The sequence below is a fragment of the Brassica napus genome, chromosome C7 (assembly GCF_020379485.1).
Source record: "Brassica napus cultivar Da-Ae chromosome C7, Da-Ae, whole genome shotgun sequence".
Taxonomy (NCBI): Eukaryota; Viridiplantae; Streptophyta; class Magnoliopsida; order Brassicales; family Brassicaceae; genus Brassica; species Brassica napus.
This window is the reverse complement of record NC_063450.1, coordinates 5,776,607-5,795,455: the sequence shown is the minus strand read 5'-3', so window position 1 is coordinate 5,795,455 and position 18,849 is coordinate 5,776,607. Positions and strand designations below refer to the sequence as shown.

The window sequence follows — 18,849 nt, the reverse complement described above, 5'->3', positions numbered from 1 at the left end:
AAGTCAATTTTTGAACGGTTCGTGGCGTATTACAGTTGCTTTGATGGTTATGGCTGCCGAGATCGATGTCTCGCTGAGCGTTCGTACCTTCGAAGAGTTGACGTCTGTCAGTTCGTTGGAGGATGGCCTTCTATCGATAAAAATGCGGCCAAGCTACAACGTGATAGGGGGCATCCTAATAAGACGCTCGATTGGCAGAGGTCCTATTTCTTCGTTAAATATGATGATTCTGCCTTCGAGGCCCTCCAGACGATGACTATCGTGTCTTGTGGAACACTTTGCTTGGTAGAACACTTTCGTTAACTCGTACTATTTCTTCGCATACTAACTGCCTTCTATTTTCGTTGTCTTTTTCTTTGTAGCCTACCATCTGACTTCTCGCGAATACCCAGAAGAATTTCTTGCGAACGCTCGAGCTATCGCGAGACTCGCTCAAGAGCACTGGGGGAACATTTCTTGGGAAAGGGTTCGCCGTTCGATCGACCGTATTTCAAGGAGTAAGTCCATTTTTTTCTTTTTATATGTCACATTGTGGACTTCTACTCTCTCCTTGGTGAATGAGTCTTTTTTCTCTATATATCCTTTGCAGGGGATTGGGATTCGAGTTACCTTCCGTCGGTTAACAAGACCAAGAGACGTATCTCGCTGTTCACCGGTGAAGAGCAGAAGAAGATCAACGCAGCAAGGAAGATGAAGGGCCTTCCGGATCTGAGTGCTATGATGGAGGCAGAGCTTGGCTTGTCAAATGCCGAGCCGTTGGTGCTTCTTAATGAGTTGACAACTGACGACGCGACCCTCGCGAGTTCTGACCATCGCGAATCCTCGCTTGGTGCTGTTGCCGTTGCTCCTAAGAAGAAAAAGAGCAAGAAGAGAACCCATGACGAGCCGCCTGTCAATGATGATCGCGAGACTCTTCCAGAGGAAGGCGATCGTTCGGAGACTGCAGAGCCGTCGACGAAGAAGAGAAAGAAGAAGAAGCAACTATCTTTGGAGGATAGAGTCACGGGTCAAGACAGCAAAATTGCTCGCCCCTCTGCTCCATCTGATCCGACTGACAGGCCCTCTCTTAACTTGGCCCTAGCGGATGAACCTCGGAATGTCTCACCTGAGGTTCCGCTTCAGAAGAAAAGGTCGAAGCAAACTGGTGAGCAGGGGACGACCAAGCGCCAGGTTTCCCCCATCGCTATTTCATCGAACCCTGGGATGTCGGTCCCCGGTCCATCGACTGGTGGCTTTCCGGTCGTAAGGAAGACTTTGAGAGTCGAGTTTCCTGACCGTGTTTCGTTTGAGTATGACGGGCCAACTCCTCTCGTCTACGCTCCACACAAATGCGCAGAATTGGTTAGCCATATCAAGTGCGGCCCAAAGCCCTTTCCGCCGGTCGCTGACCTGATCTTTAAGGACGAGTATGTTGACGCTGCTCGCACCAAGTTGTTGGTAAGACTTTGCTTCGGTTCTTTCATTCCTTCTCTTACATACTTGTTTTATTTCTTAAGTTCTTTGGTTTTCGTGTCTCGTAGTGCGACGGGGTTTCGAACTTCGTCATCGAGAAATATGACTCTGCGCTGAAGGAAGTGCTCGCTGAGTCAGAGAAGCTGAAGAAGACAGTGGTGAGCAAGAGCAGACTTCTCCGTCGAAGGAAGGCGGAATGGCAGGAGGAGTTCGAGAGGATGGCCGAGAAGAGGGATCACGCGGTTGCTCGGAGGAAAGCTTTGAAGAAGAGAGCCGACGCAGCTGAAGAGGAGCTTTCCGTTGCTCGTTCTACTATCGAGGCTTTGGAGCTGCGGAAGGCCAATCTTATGGAGGAGATAGGAGCCAAGGCCGTGGAGCATAAGAAAGAACTGGACCGCCTTAGGGATTCGCGTATTTACGAGGTTACGAAGGAGAGTGTGAGGGTCGAGACCGAGATGATTGCAAAATCTAACAAGCATTTCGGGAATCTGCGCGAGTGGTGGACCCGTTGTGGACCTTTCGATACGGTGCGGTTGCTTCAAAGTCAAGCGTTCGGGACTAAGAGCTGCCTCGAGGCTTTAAAGGCTGGTGGCCGCGACATCCCTCAAGAGACTATCGACATGTTCGCAGCTAGAGAAAAACAGTTCGAGGAGAAAGCTTTGAAGCTTGATCCCGGCGAGATCCCGAAGGCTGATTTGGTCCTTTCTCCACTTCGCCTCGAATCTCAGTTCGTCGATATGCGAGCCTTCGTGGGTCTCGACCCGCATGGGTCTAACATACGCTTGATCGATCCAAGGACTGCTGGGGTTCTCCAAAGTCCCGCTGATCGTCCTGGAACCTCTGCTGCTCCCTCTCATTCCGTGGGAGATGATTCGTCAAAGACTGGCGCGCCTGCTATTGACTCGCGAGCCGTTGATGGGGGAGTGAAATCTGTTGGGAACCAGGATGGGAGCAACGTTCTTGAGATCTCTGATTCTTCCGTTTCTGATTCGGAGGATGGTCAGGGTCGAGAACCGGACAAAGCCGATGCCGGTGAGGAGGTCGACGGGGCGCGGAGTGGGGAGATAATCAGAGATCAAGCGAACCCCTCCGAGAGTCAGCTTGAGGTTCGTGGGGAAGAGGCGATAGCTCGCGTTGAAAGTGCCGATGCGGATCAGCCGGTGCATTCCACCCTTCCCGAACCATCTCTCGACAACGATGCCGTAGCAGGAACAGGCTAGGGACCCCGAGGAATGACTCAGTTGTTGTTTTTATTTTTTACTTTGGATGAACCTTGCTCTCTTTTTTATGTATTATGTCTTGACCCATTGCGGTGTCTCGTTTGTTAAAACTCCGTCTATTTCTTCTTGTTTGCGAATTCCGCTTTACTTATATTGCTTCCTGGTCATTCGATAACTCCGGGAGTCGCAGTCCGAGGAGGTGTAGGAAACTCGGTAGATGTCTTGACCGCAAGCGATTATAGAGTTTGAGATTCATGCCGTATCGAGACAGCGATATAGTCGTTTCTCGACGTTGGCTCGTACGGACTGTGAATTCAACAACCCATGATCAGGTGTCGTTGGGTCGTTTATCAAGCTTCCTGGTTTGTTCGGGGTCGTATGCCGATTGGGTACGAGTGAAAATAGGATAACTTCAGACCGTGAAAGATAATTTTTCAAACGATAACGGTTCCCACCTCGACTTCAAAATTAGTAAATTATGAAATGGGCATGAGTCATCATTTTGGACGTATCAGTGAATACTGTGATACGATCGGATTCCCGCGAATATGTGTCTGATCAGGACATACTCGGCTGTGGGGTGCGAGTGCCGGTACGTTTGTCTCGAAGTGCCGGGGCGAATATTATGTAGGCATCGCATGGGTTGGCCAACTTCTCGGGGAAGTGTGTTTGTTTTTTTTTTTGTTACAGCTGGACCCATTAAGGCTGCCTACGTACCTCCTTTGTAGAGGATCAAGCCATTTGTAGTTCTTTGTTTTCTGAGTAAAAGTGGCTGAGAGCGCATTTACTTGGGTGGTTTTTTTTTTTTGGCAGGTGAACGTGATCGTTGGTCGTTCAGTTGTGGAAGAGTCGGAGATGCTTTGAGTTCCAAGCTCGTGGCACCGCCTCGCCGGCTGAAGTTTCGAGGTGGTAGACTCCAGGTTTCACGACCTCGGTGATCTTGTAGGGTCCTTCCCAGTTGGCTCCGAGTTTTCCAGCTTTCCATTCCCTAGTGTTTTCGAACACCTTCCGGAGGACCAGATTTCCCAATTCGAGGAGGCGGGTCTTAACCTTCTTGTTGTAGTAGCTTTCGATCTGGTGTTGATAGTTTTGGATTCGAAGCAATGCTTGGTCGCGTCTTTCTTTTATATCATCCAGTGCGTCGAGGAGCATACCTTGGTTAAGTTCGATGTTCTGTGGCATTTTGGAACGTCGTAAACTAATCACGTTTACCTCAGCAGGTACCATTGCTTCGACCCCATGGGCCATCGAGAAGAGGGTGGCTTTCGTTGCTCCGCGAGCTGTTGTTCTATGGGACCAGAGGACTCCATCTAGTTCGTCGGCCCAGCGACCCTTCTTCAAGTCGAGTCGTTTCTTGAGTCCGTCGATGATTGTCTTGTTAGTGGACTCGGCTTGACCGTTGCTCTGCGGGTTTCTCGGTGTGGACATGTTGAGCCGAATTCTCCATCTGTCGCAGAACTCTTTGAAGTTGTGGGAGATGAATTGGGATCCGTTGTCTGTGACTATCTCATATGGGAGCCCGTGCCGGGAGATGACGTTTTTCCAGAAGAACTTCTGCACCTCCTTGTCGGTAATGCTGGCGTAGGCTTCTGCTTCCACCCATTTAGTGAAGTAATCTGTTAAGACCAGGATGAACCTCTTCTGTCGAGAGCTCGGCATTGGCCCGATGATATCCATTCCCCATCGCATGAAGGGCTATGGTGCTGTCAAGGTATGGAGCAATTCAGTCGGGCTGTGTATGTTGAAGCGTGTCGCTGGCACTTATCGCATTTCTTGACGTAGGATTCGCAATCTGCGTTCATTGTTGGCCAATAGAAACCAAGGCTTTTCACTTTTAGTGCGAGAGCTCGTCCTCCTGAATGGTTGCCTGCTGCTCCTTCATGTGTTTCGGCCATGAACAGCCTGGTTTCGTCTCCAAAGATACACCTAAGGAGTACTTTTGTTGCGGTCCATCGATGGAGTGTTCCATCCATGACGACATAATGCGCACTGCGTCTTTTGAGTCGTCTTCCTTCCCATGTCTCTGTAGGTAGTATCCCGTCGGATAGGTAAGCGATGAATTCCGTTCGCCAATCTTCGAGTTGCCCTTCCATTGTGCGAGGTTCCCCTTCGTCGATGTCCATGGCGTCGGCGATAGATGCTGCAGTGGCAAGTTGTTCCGTCGGTGGGCTGATGCTTGGCTTTTCAATCCTATGTATTGGGATTGTCCTTTTCACCTGATCGTGTAGCTTACTCCCAAGGGCTGCGAGTGCGTCCGCACATACGTTCTCTCCGCGAGGGACTTTCGTTAGCTCGAAGAATTCAAAATCTTGTGTAAGATCTTTGACGAGTTTCAAGTAAGCATCCACTCTGTCGTTTCTGATGTCGTAGTCTCCGAGAAATTGACTCACCACGAGTTGGGAGTCACAGTATGCATTGACTCGTCTAGCTTTTACTGCCTTTGCGAGACGAAGGCCTGCAATGAGAGACTCGTATTCGGCTTCATTGTTGGATGCCGGAAAATCAAAACTGAACGACTGTCGTATTAGTTCGCCTGTCGGTGACTGGAGTTGTACGCCTGCTCCTGAACCTTTGTTCGTAGATGAACCATCTACGTGCAGTATCCAGTTCAGGCTTGGTAGCACAAGATCTTGTTCTAGCTCCGGCGTTAGCTCGATCAGGAAATCAGCAAGAACTTGCGACTTAGCAGCTGTGCGGTTCTTGTACACGATGTCGTGTTCGCTAAGCTCAACTGCCCACTTTGTTAGCCTTCCTGATTGGTTGGTATTTTTCATTACCGTCCGAAGGGGCTGGTTGGAGAGCACCTCGATAGTGTGCGATTGGAAATAAGGTCTGAGTTTTCTTGCCGAGGTGATGATAGCTATGACCATCTTTTCCAAGGTTGGGTATCTCGTTTCCGGTTCCGTCATCCACTTGCTGGTGTAGAAAATAGGTTTCTGTTCGCCACGGTCTTCTCGTATTAGGACGCTGCTAACAGCCGAGGAGGTGACGGCAATGTATAAGGATAGAGTGTCTCCGACCTCGGGTTTCGACAGAACTGGAGGTGTCGTTAGGTAATGCTTCAGTTGATTGAAGGCTTCCTCGCATTTTTCGTCCCAGACGAATCTCTTATTTCCTCGCAGGAGCTCATAGAATGGGAGGCATTTGTCTGTGGATCTTGAGATGAACCTGTTCAGTGCCGCAATCCTTCCGGTTAAACGCTGAACCTCGCGGGTGTTCTTCGGACTAGGGAGATCGAGGATTGCCATTATTTGTTTTGGGTTTGCTTCGATGTCTCGCTGGGTGACAATGTAACCTAGAAACTCTCCAGACGTGACGCCGAAGGTGCATTTCGCCGGATTGAGCTTCATCCCGTACACGTTCAGCGTTTTAAAGCAGTCTCGTAAGTGGTTGAGATGATCCTTGGCGCGAAGTGATTTGACCAGCATATCATCAATGTAAACTTCCATAGTGTTGCCGAGTTTGTCGGCGAACATTCTATTAACCAGACGCTGGTAAGTCGCTCCTGCGTTCTTTAGGCCGAAAGGCATGACCTTGTAGCAATATGTCCCTCTGTCCGTTATGAACTCCGTTTTCTCGCGATCGTCCGTATGCACCATGATTTGAAATTACCCGGAGAAAGCGTCCATAAATGTTAGGAGCTCGTTGCTGCAGTGGAGTCCACCAAACGGTCGATATGCGGGAGAGGGTAACTGTCTTTTGGACATGCTTTGTTCAAATCCGTGAAGTCAACACAAATGCGCCATTTCCCGTTTTTTTTTTTAACAACGATGGGGTTTGCTAGCCACTCCGGGTACCGTACTTCGGCGATGAAGCCTGCGTCGAGCAACCTGTCAACTTCCTCATTTACTGCTTTGGACCGTTCGGGTCTGAGCTTCCGTCTCTTCTGTCGAATAGGCTTGAATGTCGGATCGACGTTTAACTCGTGAGATGTTATTGCGGGGTCTATACCCTTTATATCAGAAGTTACCCATGCAAAGGTTGAGCCATTTTCTTTGAGGAAAGAAATCATTAATGACTGCAGATCGTCGGAGAGATAGGCGCCAATGTGCACGACCTTCGATGAGTCAGCTCCATCGATGGGAACCTCGTGGATTTCTTCCTTCTGAGGGTAGATCTTATGTATTGGTTTGGTGACGGCGTTGACGAGAGAAGGTGATTGTTGCTGCTTGACCGCGGCGATAAGTAGCTCTCTTGTGGCTCGTTGGTCCCAGCGGACCGTCTGCGTCGTTCCATCTTTTCCAGGGAACTTAACACATTGGTGGTAGGTGGAGGGAATGGCTTTCATGGAGTGTAACCAAGGTGTTCCGAGGATCGCGTTGTAGGGCGCCCTAGCCCGGATAACAGTGCGGGTCCCATCACCTGCGTAAACTGGGAGACGAATTGTCCCAATCATCTGTTCCGAAGAGCCATTGAATCCCGTGAGAGTGCGTGAGGAGGGCTTCATGTTGCGCATGTCAACTCCCATTTTGTCGAGCGTGTCCCGAAAGATAAGGTCGACTGAGCTGCCTGTGTCGACGAGAACCTTCGTGACTTGGCATTCGCCAATTCCGATATCAATTAGGAGTGGGTCGTTATGTGGCATGCTGATGCCGTGAGTGTCGGCCGCCGAGAAATAGGTTTGATGGTCTACTTCGACTTGCGAAGGCCACTTCTGGGCGGTGATGGCTTGCCGCCTGTAATCTTTAACTGCTCTTACCGAGTCCCCGCAAGGAGGTGAACCACCCATTATGACGTTGAGGTGCGGGGTGTTCGTAACTTTCATCAATTCTCGTTGCGCTTGTCGTTTCGCTTCGAGGCACGGTCGCAGATCATGTTGCTTCGGCTGACCAAGCTTGGCGCGCAAGTCTTCGGCTTTGGAGTTGATCTGCTCACGTAAATCTGCGGGCTGAGATTGAAGGTGTAGAGCGGCTTCGGTGCGGGTAGTCTTTCTTGCTTTGGACTCGTCGAGGGACGTCCTGAGGTCTGCCTCGTTCTTTTGCACCGTTTCGGCCTTCCGCTTCAGAAATGTGCGTAAGTCCTTGGAATTTGTTTTTCTGCCCAATATTTCGCGCAAGTCCGTTGGTACTGGTGGAGTTTCGTCATCCGAGGAATCAGCCTGACGGGGGAGTATCACTTCAACCCGTCGCCGGTTCTTAGGTGGTTCTTCATCAGTTGACTCGCCTTCGAGGTAGAGATTGTTTACTGTGGTTTTCACTGGATTAGTTTGCTCTTCTCCCTGAGGGGCTTTTGCTTGAGACTTCTGAATCTTCTTCTCTTTGTTTTTGCTCCAACTCTTATTGTTTTTCGGCTTCTGCGGAGATTCAATCTTGATTTTCCCGCTTTCGATGGATTTGAGGAAGTGTCCGTATAAGACTTTGCAATCCTTCGTATCATGTGACTTGACCTCATGATAGGAACACCACTTACTCGGCTCGACGGCGTTCGAGTTTGCTGGTTCAGGGGAGCTAGACTTTGGCTGGCTGGTATCTCGATTCCAATGATTCCACCCCTTCTCTCGCGCCATTGCGGCGGAGCCCGATGGTTCGCCGTCGTCTATAGCATTCATGTAGCCCTTCCTCTGGTTAGGCTTGCCACTCGTGGAATGTTGGCACGGTTCTTGATGAGCGTCGTTCGTCCGGGCGGGGGTCTATTTCCCTGCAGCTTCTTTGGCCGCCTTGGCCCTAGTATCCTCCTCCATTCGAATGAAGTTATTGGATCGAGCGATGGCATCTGGTACTGATCTCGTCGGGTGTCGGTAAAGGTCGGCCCGAAATGGTGACTTAATGTGGAGGGTGTTCATCAATGACTCCACGGCTATATGATCTGGTACGTCGACTTTCGAGACAATGGATTTGAACTTCTCCATAAAATCTCTCAAGCTCTGTCCGTTCGCGTGGTTGAGATTCCAAAGATCCGTGGCGGTGGCTTCTTGTCGAGTGAACATGATGTAGTTTTTGAGGAAAGCCGTCGAGAGGTCGTGAAAACTATCAACGGAGTTCTGCTGAAGACCGGTGAACCAGTTAAGAGCGATACCTTCTAGGGTTTTGACGAAAAGTTGACAAAAGCCGGCGTCTTTTTCCTCATCAGAGAGGTTCGCGCGTCGCATCGTGATATCGAAGGATGTGACGTGAGCAAAAGGGTCGGATACACCGTCGAAGGTTGGAAGACGGAGCTTTTCCATCTTTCGGAGGCGGACCGTCGTTATCTTTTTGGTGAACGGTGTCCGGAGAGATTCTGCTAGGACTCGCTCGATCTGAGGGGCAGACGTAGTGATATGATGGATCTTGGAGTTTATATCCAGCATCGACTGTTTCAGCGCGGTGAGCTCGTTTTTCGTATGCGCATCAAGGCTGACCGGGGTTTGGGCCACGTCATCATCGGCGACATCTTGGTTGGCAGTCTGCGTTGGTGCTGCACCGGTCGCTCTTTCTGTGTTAAACAGATGTCTTCGGTACTGTGCCGTCGAAGCTTCTACGTTCGTAGCGAGGGGGGCTAAGATCTTTGCAAGCGCTGCGATTTGGTCGGTTGCCGCTTTCTGGGCTGCGTCTTGCTGCGCAAGGCGCGCCTTGATAGTTTCTATTGAAACGGGTTGAAGTGGTGTCGGAGTCACAGGGAAGGACGCCGGCGTTGCTTCGGTGGCTTCACGATCTTCTCCAGAGGACGAGCCGTCGTTACTCGTCGCCATCTTGTCGACGTTGCTTTGCTAGAGGCCCCACGGTGGGCGCCAACTGTTTGATCGGGAAACGGTACGGAACGAGAGAACATTCGGTTTTAGAAGTGGGTTTAAGCAAAGACGTCTTATTAATGGTCGGAAGAGCGTTTCGTCGGTTACAAGGAAAGGAAATGCGTGAAAGGAAAGGTACCGGAGCCTCGAAGGCTTTGCCGGAGAGATACAACAAGGCGAGATAACAAAGGTAAAACCCTAATCTAGCCGCCCAGTGAGTATTAGTGATTTCGGATCCTTTTCTCGTTGCGTCTCCTTTCCTTTATATAGTTGACCTCGTGCTCTCCCGTGACCTAGTTTGCATCGTCTTCGTGAGCTTCTAACTCGCTGGGCCGAGAAGCCCATACTGTCTCGAGTGGCCGTTAAGTCGGAGACGCTTAGACGCACGTTTTGAGCCATCATGCCGAGCCACCGCTTCGTCCGGAGTGGGCTGGGCCGTCTATTCTTCAGGCCTTGAGGGATGTCGAATTGACCCTGTAGGGGATCTCGATCAATTGCTACTTCAGTCTTTATTTTCAAATGAATATCATGTTTTGAGAATATTGATTAGAAAGAGTGATGGGGTCATTGTAAGAAAATTGACAAAGTTTATGCTGGCAAAAACATATGGTTCCCAATCTTATCAAAACTTTGTCAATCCCAATGGACAAAACACACAAAACTGGAATCAATACCCATCATGCTTTCTTCTGCTTTTATATTTGGACCCATACACATATACCTTACTTATGCAAGTTTGTGCGTTACATAATATCTATACTTCTTTCTTCTTAATTTGTGTACAAATACATTTATAATGAGTGTATATTTATCGGTGATACAATACTTATGCAAGTTTGTGCGTTACATAATATCTACTTCTTTCTTCTTAATTTGTGTACAAATACATTTATAATGAGTGTATATTTATCGGTGATACAATAATGAATTGTGGTCCACATACCAAACGTGACCGCTCCTCCTAAGTTTTCTTTACTCTCCTGTTTGTAAATTGCAATGATTCATTTTGTTGGCTTCATTAAATGAAATGATTCTCAATCTTCCAAAAAGCTATTTGTTTAGTATCTATCACAGTCTCTTTACTCATTTCAACCTTTATTGTTTTAACGGTGATAATAGTGGGTAAGATGAACAGCTAAAATAGATCAAAGATGAATGGAATCAATCATTAGATTGAGATAGTGCTTATTTATTTAGCTGATGAATACTTCCATTGTGTAAGAGAATTTAACTTAGGTTACTTAGGTTCCAAGTTAATCTTAAATCTAGGTTTTAAACTGAAAGCAATGACACAATCTCGTGGGAGAACTTATGCTCCCAAACTCCACTAGATCAAAGAGACTCTAGAAACACCAAAGTAGTGTTCTAGATAGTTTGTTACACAAGTATCAAATACTCTTCACAAGAGAATACAACAAAGCCCTTAGATCAACTAGACTTAGGCCTAAGCTATTGATCTTGTATTGTTGTCTCATTCCCCTTGCACGTCACCTTGATCTGAATACTTGTTGCTGTCTACTCTGTAACAATCTGCTTGTGTTGTACGGCTTAACCTAATCAACATACTCACATTATGTTTATATGTGATCAGGTGTTTCAGCTGGAGTGGGCCTGCGTGTTCTTGGCCCAAGTCACACCAGCATTGCTTCTGGCCCATCTGTCTTGCCGAAACCCAAGCTATATTCACAAATCTCCACCAGCTTGGTTAAGGCCCGATCCTGGCCCACCTCGATGAAACTCTCGTGCCGACAGTCTCACGCCTTTGTCTCTTTGTCTTCTTGCGAAAGAAAGACATCAGTCTCTACTCTCTCTCTCTCTATCGCCGTCTCTCTTCTCGCGAGCCTCCACCGGAGAAATGGTCTCGGCTCCGTTCTCCGAGAGATCTCGATCAGCTCCGTCGTACCGACGTCCCTTTGCTCCTCCGTTATCTCCAGGTACATCTAATCTCCATTTTTAACTTTGAGATTAGGGTCTTCTGTAAAGAAAGTCGAGAGCTTTCTTGGAAATTTAACTGATCCTTTACTTCCTTGTGTCTAGCATGTCTTCTCCAACATGATTCCGGCTCTTACTCAAGCTCCACTGTCACGCTCCACCTCTTCTGTGAACCGAGGTATGAACTGACAAGTCATCATCCCTCTTTCTGCGTGTTTTCGATCTACTCTGATCTGATCAATCTGACGTTTCAGGGCAACCTCAAGTATGAAAGCCCTAGTACGATCCTGATGATTATGTATCTTGATCTGAGTAGTCTGCTTTAGCTCGGTGAGCTCTCAACGCGCTGCTTCCTTGCTTCTCATCAACTGAACTTCTCAACAACTCCTTTTGGTTTGAAAGCATTTTGAAGAAATGGTTGGTGACGACATTCATAACACCAAACCCGTGACTGGTTGGCGTTTCTTGGTGAACTCCTCCACCTGAACCGAGAACCCTTCTCGATTCTAATTCTCCTCCAGGTAGCATCACCTGTCTCTTGTCACGATACTTTTGGCCATCAATTGACTACACATTCGTATTCACTAACATGCGTTTATTACTTGTGATCTACGAGGGTGAAGTTTAGACAACCATAGTCACCTGGAGCGTCTTCCTATCTCATCAGTGGACATTCAAAAGTTCACAGCAAAGCTGGAACTTCTGACCAGGTACTGCCTTAGTTAGGAAATCTGCAGGATTAACATTTGTATGAATCTTGTTTAGAACTATGTCTCCTGCTTCCACTTGGTCTCGAATGAAGTTGAACTTGGTAGCTATGTGCTTAGTCTTCTCGTGATTGACTGGATTTCTTGCTAGAGCTAGGGCACTTAAAGAATCGCAGTAGAGTTTGATCCCTTGTTGTTTGAATCCTAGCTTTGCGCATATCTCTTTTAGCCACATTGCTTCTTTAGCTGCTTCATTCATAGCCATGTATTTGGCTTCTGTAGTTGAAAGTGCAACAACTGATTGTAGACATGATTTCCATGAAATTGTATTGCCTGCAAACTTGAAAGCATAGCCTGTAACTGAGCGTCACCTGTCCATGTCTATTGCATAGTCTGAGTCTGAATAGCCTTCAAATTCTAGTGTAGACTGCTTTCTGAATGTTAGAGATGAGTTCATTTCTCCCTGTAAGTATCGTAGAACCCACTTGACTGCTGACCAGTGGTCCCTTCCTGGTTTACTCATGAAGCGACAAACATAGCCTACTGCAAATCCTAGGTCGGGCCTCGACCCGACCATTGCATACATTAGGCTTCCTACGTCACTGGCATATGGAATCCTTTCCATATGTGCTGCCTCTTCTTTCCATTCCTTTTCTGTTAGACTTCGAAGCTTAAACTGAGAAGAGGTGGGAGTGACTACAGCCTTGGCGTCCTGCATTCCAAACGTCTTTATCACTTTTTCAATGTACTTTCTTTGAGACAGAATCAATGTTCTTTTCTTTCTACCTCTGATGATATCCATTCCCAGTATTCTGGATGCCTTTCCCATGTCTTTCATCTCAAATTCTCCACTCATCTTTTCTTTAAGATCCTTGATCACTTTCTTGTTTCCTGAAGCAATCAACATGTCGTCGACATAGAGGAGCAGATAGATGGCTTTGTTGGTTTTAACGTCTCTCATATAGACACATAGATCTTTACTCCAACGCTCAAATAGCTGATCCTTCATGAAGTTGTTGAACCGCTGGTTTCATCTTCTTGGAGACTGCTTCAAACCATACATAGACTTTCTCAGCAAGCAAACTTTGTCCTATGTTCCTGGTTTTATAAAGCCTTCAGGCTGTTCCATTAAGATTCTTTCCTCCAAGCTTCCATGTAGAAAAGCTGTTTTCACATCCATCTGCTCTAGTTCTAAGTCTAGGTTCACCACAATGCTAAGCATAAGCCTGATGGAGACATGTTTTACCACTGGAGAGAAGATCTCATTGTAGTCGACTCCTTCTCTCTGTGAATATCCTTTGGCAACTAATATGCCCTTGTGTCGTTCATCCTCAACACCTGGGATTCCTGGATTTAGCTTGAATAGCCATCTGCATCCAACAAGCTTTGCCTTTTCAGGCCTATCAATGAGATCCCAGGTTCTATTCTTTCTGTGAGACTCCATTTCTTCTTCTGCAGCATGCTTCCATAGCTTCTTTTCACGACTCCTCATAGCTTCTGCTTAGGATTTTGGTTCCTGAACTTCTAAATCATCAATCACATTGAGCGCATAAGCCACAAAGTTCCCATCCTCATATCGAGATGGTGGTCTCACGTTATGTCTCCTTTCCCTATCTCGTGCTAGAACATAGGTGTCTAGAGTTTCAGTGTCACCACTCTCACTCTCGTGATCACGCTCACTATCAACCTCGTGATCTTGTTCTTCGTCACTTGAGCTGTTAGAGCTAGAAGATGATTCTTCTCCACCTTGATCAGATGTGCCTTCGGATTCGGCAGAAGGAGAGGGCCCTCTGATCAAATCATCACTGAATGACACCTTCTTCTTAGCTCGTTTTTCTTTCTTGGTCACTTATGTGCTTTCTTTTCCTTTAGCAACAGTGTGTTTGTACAGCTCATCCTCGTTGAAGACAACGTTTCTGATTGTTCTGCATCTGCCTTCCTCCTCTATCCAAACCCTGTAACCTTTGGTGCCCATAGGGTATCCTACAAACACTCCCTTGATGGCTCTAGGTCCCGTTTTCTCCTCGGTTATGTGCACATAAGCAGTGCATCCAAACGTTCTGAGATGTCCCAAATTCGGTTTATAACCTTACCACACTTCTTCAGGCATTTTGAATTCCAGCGTAGAGTTAGGTGATCTATTAATCAAATAAATCGTAGTAGATGCAGCTTCTGCCCATAAGCTTTGGTCCAAGCCAGATTCGGCTAACATACATCTCACCTTATACAAAATTGTTCTGTTCATTCTTTCTGAAACTCCATTCTGCTGCGGAGTGTAAGTGCAGGTTCTATGCCTCTTAATCCCAGCCTTCTTGCAGTAATCATCAAACTGTTTATTACAGAACTCCAAACCATTGTCTGTTCTCAAACACTTGACTTTCTTCTCTGTCTTAGTTTCAACTTCAGCCTTCCATTCCCTGAACTTAGAAAATACCTCATCCTTAGTCTTCAGAAAATAAATCCAGACTTTTTTTGAAAAATCATCAATAAAAGTAACAAAGTACTTAGGTCCAGCAAGGTTGTCTGGTGTAGAAGGAGAACCCCATAGGTCAGAATGAACATACTCCAGAATGCCATTAGTCACATGTTTAGCTTTAGGAAAGCTTTGCTTGTGTGACTTCCCAATGATACAATGTTCACAGAAATCCAGGGTCTTAAAATCCTTGTCGACAATAAATCCACTTTTGACAAGTTCTGACATGTTATTAAGACTCATATGACCGAGCCGTGAATGCCAAACATTAGTCATATTCTTCTCTACTCTAGATAGATTAGCTTCTCCTCTTAAAACTGTTCTTTGAAGATAATATAGTCCCAGATGATACCTTCCAGACATAACCCTTTTATCATCCTTGTAGAAATTAACTGTAAGGTCTCTTTCTTCATATTGACATCCTGCTGTTTCCAATATTCCATAAGAAATTAAATTCCTGCTCATGCCTGGCATGTATCTAACTCCTGTTAAGATAACCAAAGAACCGTCTGGATTTAGAATTTTAATTTTCCCAATTCCCTAAATGTTGCTGTGAGTGTTGTTTGCCATCAACACTTTGCCTCCCTTAAATTCTTCCAAATCAAATAAGAAGCTCTTGTCAGGTGTGATATGAAACGAACATCCTGAGTCCATCACCCACTCGTCCTTAGTGTATTGCGTGCTGACTGTGAGTATTAGAGGTTGCTTTGCCTCTTCTGCTACATTCGCCGAGTCTTGCGACTTGGCTGATCTCCTGTCAGGGCAATCACGCTTCCAATGACCCTCCTTTCCACATACAAAACATCCCTTGGTGTTTTTGTTGTTCCTGGAACGAGACTTAGATCTCCCATGTCGACTCTGAGATCTACCTTTGTATGTCTTTCCATTGCCCTTTCCGGATCTTTGTTCTGATCTGCCTCTGTCTACAAGCAGACCTTCTCCACCTGACCTGGTGAACTTGCCACTCTCGATCAACTCTCTTTCTTTAGACTTTGTAGCACCAGTAACCTCAGCTAGGCTCAGTGCGTCTCTCCCATACTTAAGAGTCTCCTTGAGTTGATCATACTTAGCAGGTAGAGAACTTAGCAGTAAAATAGCTTGAACTTCCTCGGATACTTCAACTTGCAGATTGTTTAAGTCTGCTACAAGCTTTAGGAAGTCATCAACATTCTCATCAATAGATTTTGAGTCAACCATCTTGAAAGTGTAGAACCTGAGCTGTAGATAAATCCTGTTAGGTAGGGAAGTCTCTGTGTAGAGATTGTTCAGTGTACTCCACATTGCAGCAGCAGTCTCACAATGTTGAATTTTTCTTAGTACCTTATTCCCAACATTCAGCACAATCAGGTCTTTGGCTTTTTCTGATTTCTCAAATTTTGCAGGGTCTATCGCAGGTGCAGGGTCAACAATTCCAGCAAGTCCCTTTCCCGAGTCCTTCATGGCAGACTCTGGTTCATCCTTTGCGTCTGATCCCTCCTTTAGAAGCTTCGTGTCAGTGAGAATGGATTTAAGTCCAAGCACTCCAAAATGAGCAAGCATCCTCACCTTCCATAGGGCGAAATCACCATCACCTTCGAACCTGTCAATATCCACACGTTCTTTCGAAGTCAACATTGAACAGGTAATGGATATGACTCTGTCTCTCTCTCCTAAGTAGCCTTAATAACCCAGAAGCTCTGATACCACTTGTAAGAGAATTTAACTTAGATTACTTAGGTTCCAAGTTAGTCTTAGATCTAGGTTTTAAACTGAAAGCAATGACACTGTCAATTTAACGAGTTCCCGGCCCTCGGCGCGGTACGTCTCGTGGGAGAACTTCTGCTCCCAAACTCCACTAGATCAAAGAGACTCTAGAAACACCAAAGTAGTGTTCTAGATAGTTTGTTACACAAGTATCAAATACTCTTCACAAGAGAATACAACAAAGCCCTTAGATCAACTAGACTTAGGCCTACGCTATTGATTTTGTATTGTTGTCTCCTTCCCCTTGCACGTCACCTTGATCTGAATACTTGTTGCTGTCTACTCTGTAACAATCTGCTTGTGTTGTACGGCTTAACCTAATCAACATACTCACATTATGTTTATATGTGATCAGGTGTTTCAGCTGGAGTGGGCCTGTGTGTTCTTGGCCCACGTCACACCAGCATTGCTTCTGGCCCATCTGTCTTGCCGAAGCCCAAGCTATATTCACACATTGTTCTCTTGTGTATAAGTCGACGGATTACCATTTGAATCCAAATCATATAGTTGAAAAAGACGCTCTCTATATGCCTTTCATTCAGAACAATTTAAGGCAAATATTTTTTTCTTCGAATGAATAGTATTACGCATATTAAAGAAATCAGTTCAGTGACCTAAGTATTAACCGCAGTCACTTTTCCATTTAACGCTGTTATATCCATTAACGAATTTATTCATGGACGGTAGGCAAGCTATAAAATGCAGTTAAGCTGACAAACCATTCAAAGCTATATTATACACATATTATTGAAATTATAGGTAATATTTTGGAAATGAAAATTCAGAAGAGAAGAATCACACAAAAAGTAAACTAAAAGACAAACAACCTTTTCATGTTTGACTTTAGTACGGTTTATAAAAACTCAATTGGGTAATGAGTTTATAGAGGTGATCAAGCTATACCGGGCATGCCTAAAGTGACAGCGGCCCAAAACTAATTCTCCCAAAAATCCTAGCCATCTCCTTAACAATGAGACCAAAACTGCCACCTTCAACCTGCAAAGAATGAGAACCAAGTAGCTAGCACCAAGTCTTGTCCCTGAGGAGTTATCTGCCTACGAGTCGGAGGGTCCAATCTGAGTTTGACTATCTGTTGAGTCTCAGCTATAAGAGTTCCTGGTGGCTTCTCCACCGCTGTATGAATTCTCTTATTCCTCTCCTTCCACACCAAGCATAAAACCGCTTGATGTATGAGTCTAATAATCAGCGTCACATTCTTGTTTCTCGTTGGCGCTTTCAACCAACGCAACACTGCTTTAAAACTCTGAGGAGAGACGAGGTTCAAACGAGAAACAAAGAACGCCCATACTTGATTACTATACACGCAATCAAAGAATAAGTGTTGACGGCTCTCATCATGACCTGTGCAGAGAACGCAAGTCGAAGGAACCGATAAACCCCATCAGATAAGTCTATCCCTCGTTACCATTCTGTCTCTAGCTGCAACCCAAGTAATGAAACATTCTTGGGGATTCTTCCAGTGAACCACACAACCTCATGCCAAAACACTTCTATTGGAGAAGGATGCATAGCTCTCCACGTATCACTCGCTGAGAAAACGCCAATATCTCTTCCCGGTTCAGGAAACCAGATATACATGTCGTCCTCTTCAGATTCCATTATCTCCTGGGCATTTGGTAAACACGCTTTCAACAAAGCGATCGTGGGGCTTCTACTTCTGCTGCGCGCCAGCCACCATCCATCACTCGTTAACGCCTCCGCCACAACTGCCTCTCTTCTTAAACCCGACACCTGAGGTCTTCTTTCTCTAACCAGCTCGATAAGAGGACCAAGGGAAGTCCAATTATCGTGCCAGAAGCTTGCTGAAATACCAGAACCCACCTCACAACTCACCATAGGTCTTGTCAGTCGCCTCAACTTACATATAGCTCTCCAAATCCAACTTCCTCTCCTTGAAGGATCTAACTCCCAAAAATTCTCTGCACCAATCAAGTTTCTACGCACAAGAAACCCATAACGACCCTCCTGATGTGAAAATAAGCCAGATCAACTTCAATCCAAGAACCTTATTCCAATCTTCTAAGCGCTTTAGACCCAAACCACCTGCTTCTTTAGGCGTACAGACAGAATCCCAAGCAATCTTAGCACCCATAGCTGAGTTTCGAGCACCATTCCATAAGAACACATTGCACATTCGCTCTAAAATGCTTATACACTCCGACGGTATAATAAAGATAGAATCCCAAAAGGAGATTGTAGAGTAAATCACCGCCTGTATAAGTTGAAATCTCCCCGCAAAGGACAAGTGTTTTACAGTCCAAGAGCTGAATCTAGCCGCAATTTTGTCTAGTAATGGCTGGAAATCCGTTCTAGTCATTTTCTTGCGAGCTAGAGGAACACCCAAATAACGAAGAGGAAGCGCTCCTTGAGCAATCCCCATCTCACTAGCCAAATCTCACAACGGCTTGAACTTCCTCCATCAAGTAATAGCTCTGATTTTTGTCTATTAATATTCAAACCCGAGATCTGTCTAAACTCCTCCGAGATATCCAAAATACCTCTGAGAGAATCCGCAGTCCCATCAAAGAAGATCAGCACATCATCCGTGAAGCTTAAGTGAGTAATCAAAGGTGCCTCGCATTCCTGATGAATGCC

At 46.1% G+C, this 18,849-nt stretch overlaps 3 protein-coding genes across 3 annotated transcripts; all 3 read right to left on the bottom strand.

Moving 5' to 3' along the window:
• Positions 1-8,301: 8,301 nt before the first annotated feature.
• On the bottom strand, positions 8,302-9,339 carry LOC125590372. The gene has a single exon (XM_048763926.1). The coding sequence runs from the start codon at positions 9,337-9,339 to the stop codon at positions 8,302-8,304; it is 1,038 nt and encodes a 345-aa protein (XP_048619883.1).
• Positions 9,340-13,518: 4,179 nt separating this feature from the next.
• Positions 13,519-14,718, bottom strand: LOC125590371. Its single transcript, XM_048763925.1, has 3 exons — positions 14,246-14,718; positions 13,907-14,077; positions 13,519-13,807 (listed from the first exon to the last, which is right to left on the bottom strand). Exons 1-3 carry the CDS (start codon positions 14,716-14,718, stop codon positions 13,519-13,521), a joined length of 933 nt encoding a protein of 310 aa, XP_048619882.1.
• Positions 14,719-17,224: 2,506 nt separating this feature from the next.
• On the bottom strand, positions 17,225-18,388 carry LOC125590370. The gene is made up of 3 exons (XM_048763924.1): positions 18,199-18,388; positions 17,660-18,056; positions 17,225-17,549 (listed from the first exon to the last, which is right to left on the bottom strand). The coding sequence occupies exons 1-3, from the start codon at positions 18,386-18,388 to the stop codon at positions 17,225-17,227; spliced, it is 912 nt and encodes a 303-aa protein (XP_048619881.1).
• Positions 18,389-18,849: the final 461 nt, after the last annotated feature.

What these genes read in the sequence shown, in the direction of transcription:
- LOC125590372 (XM_048763926.1), bottom strand. Translation starts at nt 9,339, where the DNA reads ATGGCGACGAGTAACGACGGCTCGTCCTCTGGAGAAGATCGTGAAGCC.
- LOC125590371 (XM_048763925.1), bottom strand. Translation starts at nt 14,718, where the DNA reads ATGTCAGAACTTGTCAAAAGTGGATTTATTGTCGACAAGGATTTTAAG. An exon ending in AGAATGAACAGAACAATTTT is followed by an intron (nt 14,078 to 14,245) that starts GTATAAGGTGAG and finishes GGGACATCTCAG; the next exon opens with AACGTTTGGATGCACTGCTT. An exon ending in GTCTTCAACGAGGATGAGCT is followed by an intron (nt 13,808 to 13,906) that starts GTACAAACACAC and finishes TGATTTGATCAG; the next exon opens with AGGGCCCTCTCCTTCTGCCG.
- LOC125590370 (XM_048763924.1), bottom strand. Translation starts at nt 18,388, where the DNA reads ATGTGCAATGTGTTCTTATGGAATGGTGCTCGAAACTCAGCTATGGGT. An exon ending in AGGGTCGTTATGGGTTTCTT is followed by an intron (nt 18,057 to 18,198) that starts GTGCGTAGAAAC and finishes CTGGTATTTCAG; the next exon opens with CAAGCTTCTGGCACGATAAT. An exon ending in TTGCAGCTAGAGACAGAATG is followed by an intron (nt 17,550 to 17,659) that starts GTAACGAGGGAT and finishes TTGCGTGTATAG; the next exon opens with TAATCAAGTATGGGCGTTCT.